This window comes from Antedon mediterranea, chromosome 7 (genome assembly GCF_964355755.1).
Source record: "Antedon mediterranea chromosome 7, ecAntMedi1.1, whole genome shotgun sequence".
Taxonomy (NCBI): Eukaryota; Metazoa; Echinodermata; class Crinoidea; order Comatulida; family Antedonidae; genus Antedon; species Antedon mediterranea.
Genome location: NC_092676.1, coordinates 17,472,476 through 17,488,368, shown reverse-complemented (window position 1 = coordinate 17,488,368; position 15,893 = coordinate 17,472,476). Strand labels below are relative to the sequence as shown.

The 15,893-nt window shown below is 34.2% G+C and overlaps 3 protein-coding genes across 3 annotated transcripts; all 3 read left to right on the top strand.

Annotated features, from left to right (window-relative positions):
* The first annotated feature begins 5,009 nt into the window (after nucleotides 1-5,009).
* Nucleotides 5,010-8,079, top strand: LOC140055194 (cytochrome P450 2J6-like). Its single transcript, XM_072100445.1, has 3 exons — nucleotides 5,010-5,224; nucleotides 5,656-5,778; nucleotides 7,885-8,079. Exons 1-3 carry the CDS (start codon nucleotides 5,218-5,220, stop codon nucleotides 8,046-8,048), a joined length of 294 nt encoding a protein of 97 aa, XP_071956546.1. The 5' UTR covers nucleotides 5,010-5,217; the 3' UTR covers nucleotides 8,049-8,079.
* A 1,425-nt stretch (nucleotides 8,080-9,504) lies between these two features.
* Nucleotides 9,505-12,158, top strand: LOC140055165 (cytochrome P450 2U1-like). The gene is made up of 4 exons (XM_072100402.1): nucleotides 9,505-9,580; nucleotides 9,701-9,885; nucleotides 10,022-10,137; nucleotides 11,414-12,158. The coding sequence occupies exons 1-4, from the start codon at nucleotides 9,530-9,532 to the stop codon at nucleotides 11,596-11,598; spliced, it is 537 nt and encodes a 178-aa protein (XP_071956503.1). The 5' UTR covers nucleotides 9,505-9,529; the 3' UTR covers nucleotides 11,599-12,158.
* A 2,012-nt stretch (nucleotides 12,159-14,170) lies between these two features.
* On the top strand, nucleotides 14,171-15,303 carry LOC140055455 (cytochrome P450 2F1-like). The gene is made up of 4 exons (XM_072100793.1): nucleotides 14,171-14,258; nucleotides 14,536-14,678; nucleotides 14,871-15,056; nucleotides 15,268-15,303. The coding sequence occupies exons 1-4, from the start codon at nucleotides 14,171-14,173 to the stop codon at nucleotides 15,301-15,303; spliced, it is 453 nt and encodes a 150-aa protein (XP_071956894.1).
* Nucleotides 15,304-15,893: the final 590 nt, after the last annotated feature.

Here is a 15,893-nt window from a genome sequence, read left to right as displayed (position 1 = left end):
TTGTGAGTAGAATATGATGTATACATCAAATTTTATTTTTTACCCTTTTTAAAAATCGCGTGCGCAAAAATGTGTTTTTGCGCAGTAATTTTTTGAAACACGCAAATGGCCTATTTCATGCTCTAAATTGATAAAAACTAAATGTTGAGCTTTTTAAAATTTCAACGCGCGATTTCACGCGCATGACTTTGAAACGCCCGAGTTTTTATTTGCTAATATTTTTTACCTTGACCTCAAGTTTACGTGTAGTGATTTTCATTAATATGTGATAATGAATTATGGAGATATGATTGATAATGTGATTTCACAAAATGGCGTATACGTTACGTCACGGATGAGTGATCACGCTGAAAAGCTTATTAGGACTAAGTTAACGTATTTGAAAGACATTGTAAAATTTTGGTAATCATTAACATTAAACTTTTTGAGATATTTGTTACACAAAATCTGTACAGAGAGAAATAAATAACTAGACATGTAACTCGTCACTTTGACGAGTTTGGTTATCCGCCGCGCAAGTGGTGAAACATTAACATTAAGGGGATAGGTTGAGGACAAAAGGAAGTGTTCACGTTGGCATTATGACCTGAACTGAAGAATATGATATGTTGTTATTGCTGAATTTTATTATTTAAATCCATATATAGTATAGACAGTATAATCTGTATCCATATCACATACAGTGTAGAATAGGTGAAATTACGGGACCCGCTATTTATTGCAATTTTTAACATGTTGACGGTTTTAAAATGAAACGCGAAGGTAGTAATTCCGAAAGCAAATTATCTCAGCAACAACGTATTAACGTGTAGAAGAAATTTGAATACGTGAAATATTGATGCGCGCTCTTTTAAATGTAATGAATTATGACGCAAAAGATGAAAATACGACCTTTTTTATTTAACTGGCCATATGATGACGTCACAACATCCGATTGGCAACATTTTTACATAATTTCGTATCTACAATCCAATAGCTTCCAGAAAAAGTTTTAATCGTGATTATCACATTTTATTCTTACGAGCTATAACAGATTAAAATTTACTGTAAAGATGAAATTACTGCCACACGTGATATTAATTTTTAGGCATGATGACGTCAAAAAAATTAAAATATTTTTAACTCATGCGAAAGATAGTTGATTGACCTAGACAATGTCAAAATCGGGGTGAAAATGGAAAACGGATAAGTGGAGATGCGCTCTATTCAATGTGATGAGCTATGACGAAAGATACAAAAATCCTAAATTTTCTATTCGCGTGGCCATACGATGACGTCAAAATGTCCGGTTAGCCATATTAATACCTGATCCGATATCTACAACTCATCTACTTCCAGAATATCCCATCCACAAAAAGTTGACCTTCTAGTTTAGAAATTACGACTGTTTAAAAAAAGGCATATTTTAAACGAATTTTTTAACATTTTCATAAAAAACGCGCGCAAATTGTCCAATTCGACGTGCTCGTATGACGTATCTTTAAGTCGAAATTGTTTAAAATTTGGTAAAATTACTAGAAAAAGCTGGAAAAACATAAATCACGCGAAAAAAATCGTTTTCCATGCTACGTGCGCACCGCACACGTAAAAATGTGCGCACGCGTGGGAATTTTTGACATGCTTAAAACGACATGAAACGCGTAGAAAGTTGATTATAAATTAATTTTGCGCATTTTGAAATTTTAAATGCGCGTGCGCGCGTAACTTTGTGTAAAACACGCAATTTTTTTTCAACAGAAAGTTAGCGCATGATATAAATTAAACTTTTGCAAAGTTTCACTTTAAAATGTTATTTGGTTTTCGACATATGTTAAATACGAGAAAATCGTTAAATCGCGCGTACGTCACGTTGCGCAATTGTAAACATCATGAAAAGCTTCGCTTGACGACGTTACATAAATGTCAAAATGTTAACATAGGTAACAAAATGTTATGTTTGCAAGTTTTAGAGAAAAGCGTTACACAAAAATCATACAGAAAGAAAGAAGAAAAATAAAAAGTTGATGTTGATGATTTCGTACAATCACAAGAGGTTATCCTGCAACTTCGTTGCGGATAACCAATAAGAAAAAGAAGAATAAAGATTTCATACAATAACAATAGGTGATCATTTTATTCTAAATGATCACCTAATAACTTTTTCGGCTGTAATAACCAGTATAATACATTTTGAGAATGGGTAGTAATTGATCGGATCATGTACTACCGGTACCTACCAATAACATGCATACACGGTTTCCTGTTCAAGTGTGACATCACACTTTTCTTTGTAAAGCAGGGTCAGACCAGGGATCTAATAACAACTCCCTGGTCAGACGTTATTGAATGCTTTTGTGCATGCATTTACAGTTAGTATTCAATGATAGATTAAATTGCTGGTAAAGAAGCTTTTAGGTTTCATGAATCAGTTTCCTAAACGCAAAAAAAAAAACCCACTCTTATTAATATTGATTGATCAATAGATGGTTGATTTTTATTACAGTTATCTGCAACCTTAACTTTAGCTTACAGATAACCATCAAAACAACTATGTATGTATGATGATAAATTGTCATGTACAGCCGTTGATGAGGCACATGAGATGGTAATCAACAAGAATGTCAAGATGAATTTCACAACAACAAATGGAATGATCACCAAAGCTAGTACACTATTTTCCACACCACACACACACGATCTGTATGCAAATTACCCTTACAGTTGAATCATAAAATTGGATTAACATTTTTGTCTCCTCTAGAGTGCTACAATACTGGATAGAGGTCCTTCTGATTTATTATACCATTTATTCACAAGACATACTGCAGCACCAAAAGCCTCCGCCGATTTGCTGAACCTCTTTGAATTGCATGGTGGCCATACTTTTATAAAGTCAGGAGGCTTTAACGGCAAGATTTGAAGATACTGACAAGGCTTTTTGTGGTCGAACTATTGAAACCAATTTAGGTTCAGACTACGTCGTACATATTCACACGAGGAAGGGGATTCAAGAGTGTGGCTACAAAACACCCAGATCGAGATACTTTTGATGTAGGCCTTCAAGTTTTGTAAAGAAAATAAACAAGAAAGCTGATGATGTTGTCCATTTGAGAGTTTAGATGACCTTTCTTCACAGGGTCGTGGTTTATACGCTGCAGTTTGTGACTTGAAGGGGTTATTCAGGTTACCTGAAACAGGTTGGTTGCGGTGTTCAAACACTTGGACAATAGCATTTTATGTATTAAATACAGCAGAAGGAGTGATCTAGACATACACAGTGGCGTATCCAGAGGCGGAGGGGCGGGGGCCCGGGCCCCCTGATTTCGTGTTCGTCGGAACATCATCGCGTCCGTCGGTAAGCAAAGGTGCCGGGAAAAAATAAAGTTAGGGAAATAAGAATAAACTATTATTCTGACAATAATTGAAGTGTAAACATAATTCTTTTGAGTGTTTGTTTATTTACATATCATATCATTGATCCCTTCAGATCAATTATTTTTTATTTTCATTACATCGAACGAAACACGTAAAAAATGTGGTCAAAATACCTTATTACCTGGAACGGATTTGTATGGTTCCTACGCTAAGATTATATAGTTCCACATGCCATGTGCTTTTTTCTCTAAGATATATTTATTATAAGTGCCAAAAAACCCGGTTTTTTTTTCTCGATATGAGGCCTTTATTATTACAATTTTCTAAAGAAAAAGCACACATACCATAAAAAATATCCATGTATTTCATTTTTGGAACAGAATAGTCCGGGAGGGAGGCTCAACTACTAAACCACCATTTTGTGATATGATGTCATCGTAAGCCAATCAAAGCTGAGCTTTCTCGTGATTGGCATTGCTCACGGTTGAATGATTTTGGATTCTGGCTGTTTTGATTGGTGGATGCGAATCACCCGCAGCGGAATGTTTGCTCTCGCGCGTGTAGGCCTACCATGAATCTCTCTGATCGAACTACACACAAAGTTAGAGCAATGAATTTGTCCGAATTCCGTTAATTAAACAACTTTATATACGCTTCCGTATATAAGCATTTAATAACATGTTTTATTGATATTTCTAATGGTGATATATAAAATAAATTACTAAAAAACGTAATTATATGTAATTATTTTAACCAAAAATGGCACAGTTAATAGAATTGTCGACTGAGGCCGCAAATTGTTTTACTTCTTTTCGTGGCTAAAAACGATCATTTTCGTCGATGTTTTAGACCCTATATTTCGAAAACTACAAGTCAGATTTTCGTAATTCTTTCTTTATTGTAATATTAATACAACATACTAACAGATAATGTTTAATTTGGTTTTAATTTTGCATCGTTATCCCTATAAGACAACATGACTAGGCCTATGCAATCCTAGAACATATTGATGTATAGGCCTAGGCATGTACAGTACAGGTAATGACGCTGATTTTGTCGGCAAATTGGCAATTCCCCCCCCCCCCCGACTTCAAAATCCTGGATACGCCACTGGACATACATGTTAAATTCCTCACTGTAACAAGTGAATATATATTCCACTGCAGCACAAATGTGTGTGGGTGATTGTCCTGGTGGTTATTGTCCGGGTAGTGATTTCCTTCCTACTGATCGATTGAAGGTCACATTTCAGAGAATAGGAAAAAACCCGGATATTGACAACCAGGACAATACCCACCCATTATGAACTGTATCATTGTTAGGGTTTTTTTATTTTTCATATCTAGGCCTATAATATATAAATGATTGTTTTGTAAACAAGATATATATTATATTAATTTAATCAAAAAAAAAAAAAACAAAAAAAAACACTCTAATTAAATTTGCTAAGAATTCAAAGGCGTATAAAGTAAGTAACCAAATGTATTGTAGTCGCAATATTGTAAAAAAAACACCTCCAACTCTAACAATGGTACAGTCCAAACGGGTTGTCCTCCTGATGGTTATTATCCGGGGGTGGTTATTGTCGATTTTCATTTTGAAGAGCAGGAACGTTGAATAATTTAATATAAGGATTGCGTTTTTAAAATGGAAAATTATTATTTGGAATCATTTACTGCTGCACTCACGGCAACCGTAATCTGTTTTATAATTGTACTTCATTTTTTGAAACGCTGGCCTACTTGGAACTTTCCTCCAGGTCCGATTGGAATTCCTTTCGTCGGCAGTATTTTATCGCTTTCTCCTTCTGTTCATTATGATTTCAATAGAATTAGGAAGAAATATGGAGATATTTTCAGCATTATGCTAGGTAATGTTATTGTTAAAATAATATTTTTTTTTAGAAAAATAGTCATTTGAGAGTGGGATTTTTTGGATATCTTTAAATGTGAATAATTTATTATGATTTACTATTTCTTTCTATCATGTATTTCTTATTATTGATCACGGAGGATTATATTTCTTTATGTATGAATACAAGATCTAAATATAATAAAAAGACTTTTAAGTGTTCTACAATATTTTAATATATATTCAATTCAGTATAAACTTTTGGTTGGTATAAAGCTCTGTCTACAATATCAAACTTTATGTGACAAAATAATATGATGTCATGATGATGTCATATCACTACCATATTTGGGCATATCACTACCATATTTGGGCATAATCACACTTTTTTGTCAAACAAATTTGATAGAAAGAGCTTTAAGTTATTAATTCATTTTTCTTTTAACCTAGGTGATGTAATGGTCGTGACTGTCAGCAATACTCAACTAATAAAAGACATTCTTCGAAGAACCGAAACAAGTAATCATCACCATTTCTGGAGTCAGCGACAGTTTTCTAATCCAAACAAAGAGGGTAAGATTATTAAAAACAGATCTTATTTTACCGGTCTATAGTTTATATAAATACCTAAAGTACTGTACTGCATCTGGGACGCGAGTATCTATAGATGCTTCAGTAGTTTTTAGTCGCGTGGAAGCGACTCTATAGTTCACTCTGTCGGTCGGTCTGTCGGTCTGTCGGTCTGTCTGTCGGTCCGTCTGTCGGTCCGGTATCACTATGCGTTTTATCGCTTTCTGACCTTATCTTGATATCAGTTTAATCTAGCTAAGTCAATTTTTCACAGTATATTCCTGATGGCCAGGAATCGATGTGGTTATGTTCTCACGGTGCGCAATAAAAAATTACGTGGTCTACGCATGATTTAACGAAATCACGTTTGTAATCATATCTTCACAACCATGAATCACAATTAAATAAAATTTGGTACTCATAAATTTCAGGGCATAAATCATCATATGGCAATACAATTATGTGCGTAGCGCATGTAACGCATGCGTACGCGCGCCTAAAATTTTCAAAATTTATTTTCGATGAAATAAGAGTAGGCTACGTTTCAGGCAATTTTAAGCGTTTACAAAATAGCCATGAGTGCGCAGATTTTTGCGCGCGCACTGCGCGTTAAATGTTATTGCGCACTTTTTTTGCCCGATTTCTGTTTTCTTGACTTACTTTTCAACTCGAAATTACGTTATACGAGCACGTCAAAAGTGACAGGCTACGCACGTGTAAATTAAAAAAATATAACTGTTTTTAAACATTTCAACATTTTTAAACATGTTCAGTAATTTCGGTCAGTTGGTAGGTTGGTCGGTCGGTCGGTAAACACTAAGCACGCGAGTGCAGCCATCTATATGGCCTTGTTAAACATTATTCTTATTAGGGAGGTTTCGCAACCTTACGAATACGATAACGAAAACGGATACGTCATACATTTGTGAAACTTTTGAGCTGATCCCCATTTCATATTCGTAAAGCGTATTCGTGTTGACGAATATCACCAGTCATATTCGTAACTACAAAACGAGTATAGTTTTTGATCTATTTTGCACATTTTGCATTTGAATCAGGAATGATTCATGATTATAATATAATTATAGATTTATTGGAAGTAATTTACTGAAGTAATTTACTAAAATGCCAATTCAATTTTGATAAATAGAAGTTTTTAAAGTCCTCACTCGCTTTGATGTTACGCTAGGCCTAGGCAGCCAAGCACCAAGCAACACGTACCTGTCGCTTTGCTCAAATTTACCGCAGTCATATTTTGGACGCGCCTCAATATTTCGTTGCCATGCGAAACAGATTTTTTTTATGGCTTACGAAAACGAATACGTGTGCGTGACGTATCCGTTTTCGTTATTGTATACGTAAGATTGCGAAACCTCTCTAATCTTACCATTTATAGCTTAGATCCCACAGATAAAATTATGGTTCCAATAAAAATACTGTCTGGTGGTTTAGGCAAGGTTGAAGGGCTAATATAGGGAGGTTTCGCAATCTTACGAATACGATAACGAAAACGGATACGTCACGCACACGTATTCGTTTTTCGTAAGCCAGTAAAAATCTGTTTCGCATGGCAACGAAATATTGAGGGCGCCTCCCAAAATATGACTGCGGTAAATGTGAGGTAAGCGCAGGTACGTGTTGTTTGGTGCTTGGCTGCCTAGGCCTAGCGTAACATCAAAGCGAGTGAAGACTTTAAAAATTGCTATTTATCAAAATTTACCAGGCATTTTAGTAAATTACTTTAGTAAATTACTTTCAATAAAAGTATAATTATATTATAATCATGAATCATTCCTGATTCAAATGCAAAATGTGCAAAATAGATCAAAAACTATACTCGTTTTGTAGTTACGAATATGACTGGTGATATTCGTCAACACACACACGCTTTACGAATATGAAATGGGGATCAGCTCAAATGTTTCACAAATGTGTGACGTATCCGTTTTCGTTATCGTATTCGTAAGGTTGCGAAACCTCCCTATTAAATGTTGTATCACATAATCACACTGGCCTATTCTGTTTTTATTGATTAATTTGAAATTGAAACTATATGTTAATCATACCTTTTATTTTAAATCTCATAAATTCACGTTTATTATTCCAAAGGTATATTCGATCAACCTTATGGTGACAAATGGCGGACTCAGAGACAGTTTGTTGTGAACACTTTACGAGAATTTGGCTTTGGAAAACGATGTATGGAAAAGCAAATTGCTGAGGAAATCAACAAATTAGTTTCTCTATTAAAGGTTTTACTATTAACATTTTAATCCATCAGTCAAATTAAATAATCTAATCTAAATTGAATCTACAAAGAACTAATAATAAAAACTGTGATAATGCAATTTCTTCTTCTGATGGTACAAAGCTACCGATATACTATCAAAACTACAATGTCTAAATTTCTTGCATGAACATTAACCAATATTTTACCCTTCAGGCAGCGCATCCATGAAGTTCAGAAAAACACGCCAGACCCCTTTTTTTTAGTTGGATAGTTTAACATTTTTAAAAAACGAAAAAAAAATGGGGAAATGGTTGATCATTTTAAAAAAAAAGGGAAATCTGAAGTTGAATAAAAATTAAAGTTATAATAACGTATTTATATCGTGTTTTGCCAAACCGTTTATTTTACATAATTTTATGAATGCCTTTGTGTAAATTACTGTAGGTAATTTGAACTATCCTCCACTGTATCCCCACTGATTAAATTGTTTAACACTCACAAAAAAAAAATGACTACACATAATAATGTGCTATAGGCTAGATCAATAGTTACTGGAATGGAATTTTTTTATTTTTGCCTGCATTTGGCCTTTAACATAATTATTTTTACTGGAAGGTGTGCGAGTTTTTTTTTTCAAATTTAATTTTAACAGATGTGTACATTTTAAGCTGTATTGATCATTTTATTATATTCATCCTTTATTTATTTTACTTATGATCCAATCGCATTACATAAACTAGAAGGGCACTCTGAGAGCACAAATCCGCCAATTTCACATATCAATAAACACGTAATAATCGGCTTTACAATGAAAATCTTTTTGGTGAAACCAGGGAGTTGTAAACTCCCTGGTGAAACTGTTCATTGCTGTGGTCAGCTTTGATATTTGACCTAGGCATATGCACATTGAAACACGTGTCCCCATACAGCTATGAAACCATCCTTTAAAATCTTATGCAAATCGAGAAATAACTTTTTTAGTAATCCTGCTACTAATAAACAGAGAAGAAACACACACACCCGATTGACTTCATAACCTCGTGCCATTCTGGCAGATATTCCAATAAATATAATTTTATTTTCCAGGAGAAAAATGGAGTTGTTGACATTAAAATGCTTATTTCAGTAAGCGTGTCGAACATCATGTGCAGATTGATATTCAACAAAACCCACGAACACAACGATGAAGAGTTCCTCGAAATAGTAGAGTTGGCTTTCCAGGTACTGCAGATTCAGGGAAGAGCGTATGATTTCATTCCATTAGCACGTGTATTCCAAAAGAAAACTATTGATTGCGACAAGAAAATTTGGGTGTCTTTTTACGATTTCCTAACTCACGAAATCAAATCACACCGACAAACCTATCAGGTAGATGATAATCGTGATTTCATCGATGCTGCAATTGGACAAGAATATATCGACCCTGATAATTTTAATAACGAAGTTATCAAGATGAATTTAACTAATATATTCCTAGCAGGAACAGAAACAACATCTTCTACGTTGTCATGGGTGATTCTGCACATGGGGTTACACCCAGAGATTCAGGAGAAAGTTTTTCTCGAAATTGAAAAGGTAAACACATTTGTTGAATCCAGTCTGAAACATTCATTTCATGCGTTATGTTTTCCTAAAATATACGCATATACTTATTCATTATATTCGGTAGATCTTAAATAATAGATTTTATTCTAGATTATAGGATTAAACCGGAATCCAGAACTTAAGGATCAGACAGAAATGCCGTATACGACAGCGGTAATATGCGAGTCGCAACGAATCAGTTCAGCTAGTCCGTTAATCCCAAGGAAGACAAATGAAACTATATCAGTCAGTGGATACACCATACCACCAGGGACGATGATTGTCGCCAATTTGTGGTATGTTTCGTGGTTTCTGTTTATTTTTTACATTTATTTTCTCAACCAACAGTAAACTCTAGTTTACAACGTACATGAAGGAAAAAATAGAGGGCTAATGTTTAAAAAACAGTTTTTACTTTTATTTTATTTTTAGGGCAGTACATCATGATGAAGCCATATGGAAAAAGCCTTATGATTTTGTTCCTGAACGGTTTCTTGATGAAAATGGAAGAATTTTGACGAACGAAAATCTGTTAACTTTCGGTGGAGGTACATACATTTTGTATTTATTAGGGAAATGACAGCTTTACCGTATTCAGTCGGTTGTCGATTAAACAACTTGCGTGACAGCAAAGTGGAAAAGTCATTTGTGTTGATTGGAGAAGAAGTTTAACAATATGCAAATTTAAAATTACTGTTAATTTTGTCTATTGTGATGAAAACATTAAACAAATTAGATACCTATTAGAACTTCATGTTTGTAAGAAACATCAGACACATCGAAATTAAACAATACTAAAAAAATATTAAAAATACCAACATAAATTAAATAAGAATAAAAACTATTAAACGTATGGTTACATAAGCCTATAATCCAATGCAAATTAACGGCTGTAACAGCAACTAGTATGAATTTGTGGCAGTCAATTATAGGATAAAGGTCAGATACGAGTTCATAATGATGAAGGTGAGCCCGGCATTCTGCCTTGATTTGAGAAGGAACTTATGTACATATTTGTCTTGAACGATTGTATAACCCACACTGTACTTGAATACCCACGTATTTTTCTACTCTACAGCTCACTATGTCGGTCGGTAGCTAAACACTAACTTGTAGGCTATATGGTCTTGTCTTGATATCAGTTTCACCTAGCTAATCTAGGTCCATTTTTTACAGTATATTCCTTATGGCCAGGAATCGATGTGGTTATTTTTTACGGTGCGCAATCAAAAATTACGCGGTCTACGCACGATTTAACGAAATCACGTCTGTAATCGTATCTTCACAAGCATAAATAAATTTCAGGTCATATTTCATCATAAGGCAATACAATTACGTGCATAGCGCATATAACGCATGAGTACGCGCGCTTAAAATGGTCAAAATTGTCAAAATTTATTTTCGATGAAATTAGAGTACGTTTCAGACAATTTGCCATGAGTGCGCAGATTTTTCCACGCGCACTGCGAGTTAAACCTTAATGTGCAATCTTCTTACTCGATTTTTTTTTTACAACCTTTCTTTAATAATATCAAGAATCTCTATGTAGGGCTTTCTTTTTCAGCCCTTGGTTTTCTCCTCTTGCCACCTCTTCTGATAATCTATAATATTTTCTTTCTCATCTAACACCTTCTCATTTAAATTGCAGCATCCACTGTAGTATTTTTACTCTACTCTACAGCCCACTATGTTGGTCGGTTGGTCGAATAGTTGGTTGGTCGGTCGGTTTGTCGGTCGTTAAACACTAATTTAAGCAAGCGACTGCAGCCATGTTTATGGCCTTGTTTTACTTGGTGTCATGTTATTTTTAAATATTTTTTTCAGGTCGCAGAATGTGTTTGGGTAAGCCATTAGCCAAGATGGAAATATTTCTTTTCTTTACATTTCTCATACAACATTTCCAATTTGATTTTCCAACTGGCAGTCCACCTCCATCACTCGATGGTGATCTTGGGATTACGTTGACGACTAAACCATACAAGATACGTGTGAAAAACAGGTGTACCTAAATTGATGTTACTGGTATTTTCTCTTGGTTTGGTCACGTTGAATACGTGTGACAACCAGGTGAAACAAAGTGGGCTACCAGTATTCTTTGCAGCAGATCGAGTAAAAATCTTGCTTCATCTTCATCATCATCACACCAGTCCAATGCACAATGCAGAAGTAGGTATTGGATGGTTATAGGCCTATCTGTAGGCTTACGGAATTACTTTCATTTAATTAATTTGTTTGACAAAATACTGGGCTTCTAAAGAGACAATTAAAGTCTATAGCTCGCAAGCCAGCTTACAATTTACGACATTATATACAGTATAAAAAGTTAACATTCATAAAAATCAATAAAAAACTATACATGATGTTGATAAAGATATGACTTAAATATCCATAAACAGTTAAGATTACAGAGAACAGCAACAGTTTTTTCTTTCTTTGGTTGTAAATATCATAAACAAACTTGACGTATATATTCTTTCAAATGCATTTGTTGATGTGTAAATCCAAGTATTATCTAGCTAGACTGTGCTTGTATGTGTACTGTAACAATAGAGTCATTGAAGTGTATCCTTCCTTAGCTATAATAACGTGTATGTAGGACTATGTATTACCAAATGGTTTATGCAAATTATATGCAAATTATTTGTTTGCAGGTTGAACAATGTTACAGTTCACTTGCAAATGTTAATTGTTATGCCAGCGTTATGTTTGCTTTAATGTTATCTAGAAATAGAAATATATTTAGTATACATTTGTATGTATGTAGTATATGCTAATTAGATTTGTACTCTACGAAACGATTATTGGAGTAGGGTGGTTAAGAGTTGTATTAACAGAGTATGGCAATAAGCTGCAAAGCACCACGATCTCGATCCGTTTTGTTGTACTACTTTACATACATGTTGTACTACTTTACATACTTGGGGAGTGGTGTGAAAAATCTCAGATCCTTAATCCAATCATAGGCCGACAATTTTACAGATATTGCTCTAATTGCTATTAATTTATGATTTGGCAAAAACATGAATAATATTGTCTCAAACTTGTCAGGTTTAAAATAGGCAATTTCCGTTCTTTTGAGTTAGAACATAGTTCAATCCTGGTAGTCTATGTAGCTGAGTCTATGCAAGGTATTGACGGATTTTAAAAATAATATACGGTACCTACCTAAATTCCATAGATTATCTTTGACCGGCTTTGTTCAGCTGATAAGATGACAATAATAAGATTAAAGGTAAATTGTTTAAGTTGTTGTTATTGTAATGGCTGGTCTATTTGACTTAAAAATGCATTATAATTTAACAATACCTAAACTACTTAATACTCGTACCATGGTCTGATCTTGTTCATTTGTCATAGTTCAACAAAGAAGAGTGTGTGTAATTCTTCATTCCTTCAGTTAGTACTAATTACAATTTGTGTAATAAATAAGAGCGTATTTTACATTTTTATCGGTCGTTACCTACACCATGCCTTCACTTTCCGTACGCAAGCCTTGTTGAAGTAATCAAGCCGTAACATTTTCCTGTTGGGAAGAGTGGACTGTTCAATCGTGAAATTGTAGGCATACTTTTCCCTGATTATAAAAGGGAACGGAAAAGTATTTGCAGATAGTGATTGGTAGAAATTCAATTCAAAGCAGAATCTGTGAATATAGTGCATAACGTTACTTTTGAAAATGATTATTTATTCGCAATTATTTACAGCTGGACTCGCAGTAATCGTAATCGGGTTTATAATTGTACGGCATTTGATGAAACGTTGGCCTACTTCGAACTTTCCTCCAGGTCCAATTGGAATTCCTTTGGTCGGCAGTATTTTATCGCTCACTCCATCTGTTCATTATGATTTCGATAGAATTAGGAAGAAATATGGAGACATTTTCAGCATCATGATAGGTACGGTAATCTTACTAAAACCTAAATGCCCTATATATCTAAATAGTATAATTATAAATATGCAAGATCATGGCCATTAATCGCCACGTTCTTAGTGTGTCAAGAATGCACATACAATGGAATGCCTTGTTGCATTGACTTTATATATTTATATATTTTTGTTTTGTGCTATGAGCTCTTAGATTAAGATTTGTTTTCTCTATTTTGCTATGGATATATTATGTCACCATGATATTCCGAAATAAAAAGATGAATGAAATGAATAAATGAAAACATGCAAATAAGTGTGTCAACACCATCAGTGTTTACTGGTTTAGGTCATTTGATCGACCTACGTTGTGACAAATATTCGATATACTGTATGTATAAGAGGCAAGATATTATTTAGAAATATGCTACAATAAAAGGTCTATATAAAAACGATAAGAATTTCAAATACATTAAAAACCAGGCAAAGGACGCTTTAAGTGAGGTTTATTAAAAAAAAGGGATACAAATCAGATCATCATTAGTAAATTTATGATTATTTGATTTTTAACCTTTGTAAATTTTTGTAAAGAACCTCGTAGGCCTAAACAATCTCTAAATTAGATTATTGAATAATAAAAGATGTATTAATTCTCAAATCTTAATTGAATAATAAAAATCAGGTGATTTAGTGGTTGTGACGGTTAACAGTACTCAGATGGTAAAAGAAATTCTTCGAAGAACCGAAACGAGTAATCGTAACTTTTTCTGGAGTCAGAGTGAGTTTTCTAATCCACATAAAGAAGGTTAGTAGTCGGCCTCAATATAACACTACTAAAGTACGTCATTGTATTCTAATTAGCTATCATATTTTAAATTGTCCTCCATACCACTAACCTGGAGATCATACCTCTAGACCACCGAGCTTGCGCCGATAGCTAGGGTTTAATTGGAGCCCAAGTAAGCTTCGTGTACTGCACCAAAATGATGCCAGGGTAAGGAAACATAATTATACTCAACTCCCTGACGCGAAACTACTCCACAGTATTTTATACAGTTATCATCATCTTGTTTTTTATTTAGGCATATTTGATCTACCATATGGTGACAAATGGCAGAACCAGAGGCAATTTGTAGTCAATAGTTTACGAGAATTTGGCTTTGGAAAACGATGTATGGAAAAACAACTGGCTGAAGAGATAAAAACTGTCATTTCTATATTAAAGGTATTTCAATGTATAATGAAACAGTAGTAGGCCTACTTAGTACAAAACTTTCGGTGAGGTATTCTTTCAGCTAATTTCGTCAACTCAGACTATTTTAAACTGAATTGAATAAGTAGACACATCGCTCAGAAAGAACAAACATAACATTTATTGGTAGTATAGCTTCTATATAATAGTTGTATTTTTTTAAAGGAAAAAGATTCGGAAGTTGTTGACATGAAAAGGCTGATTTCAGTAAGCGTGTCAAACATCTTGTGCAGGATAATCTTCAATAAAAACCACGAACACGACGACGAGGAATTTTTCAAAATATTAGAGTTGATGGATAAAGCATTCTTAGTACAAGGACGAGCCTATGACTTTATTCCATTAGCACGTGTATTCCAAGCGAACACTATTGATTATGACAAGAAGATTTGGATGTCTATTTACGACTTCCTTTCCGGTGAAATCAAATCACACAGAAAAACATATCAGGCAGATCATAATCGCGATTTCATCGATGCTGCAATTGGACAAGAGTATATTGACCCTGGTAATTTTAATAACGAAGTCATCAAATTGAACGTAACTAATTTATTCATGGCAGGAACAGAAACGACATCATCAACATTGTCATGGATGATTCTGTACATGGGGTTATACCCAGAGATTCAGGAGAAAGTATTTCTCGAAATAGTAAAGGTAGGACAACATTTCTGTTACTAAAGCGCAGTTTTATAGTTTGTATCAAAATATATTTCAATATTAATGACGTTCTTTTCACTCTAGGTTGTCGGATCAAATCGCTATCCGGAACTCAAGGATCAAACAGAAATGCCGTACACAACAGCGGTAATATACGAGGCACAGCGAATCTCTTCAGTTGCTCCGTTCATTTTGAGAAAGACAAGTGAAACTATATCTATCGGTGGATACAACCTACCAAATGGGACGGTTTTTGTGGCCAATTTGTGGTAGGTTGTCCACTAGTTTCAATATAGAGTGTCTTATGTTCCGTCGTTCAATTTATTAATTTAATTACAAATTCGAAGTCAATAAACTTTCATAACATTTAGTGTGTACAGACTCCAATACCTTCTTTTAAATTGAAAAGGCATTTGAAATTGTGGATATTTAAGACTGATACTCAGTACGCTATCGAAAAATAAATAGCATAGCTCTTCTACTCTATAGGCCTAAGGGATAATAATAATAATAACACCAGTATGTTAT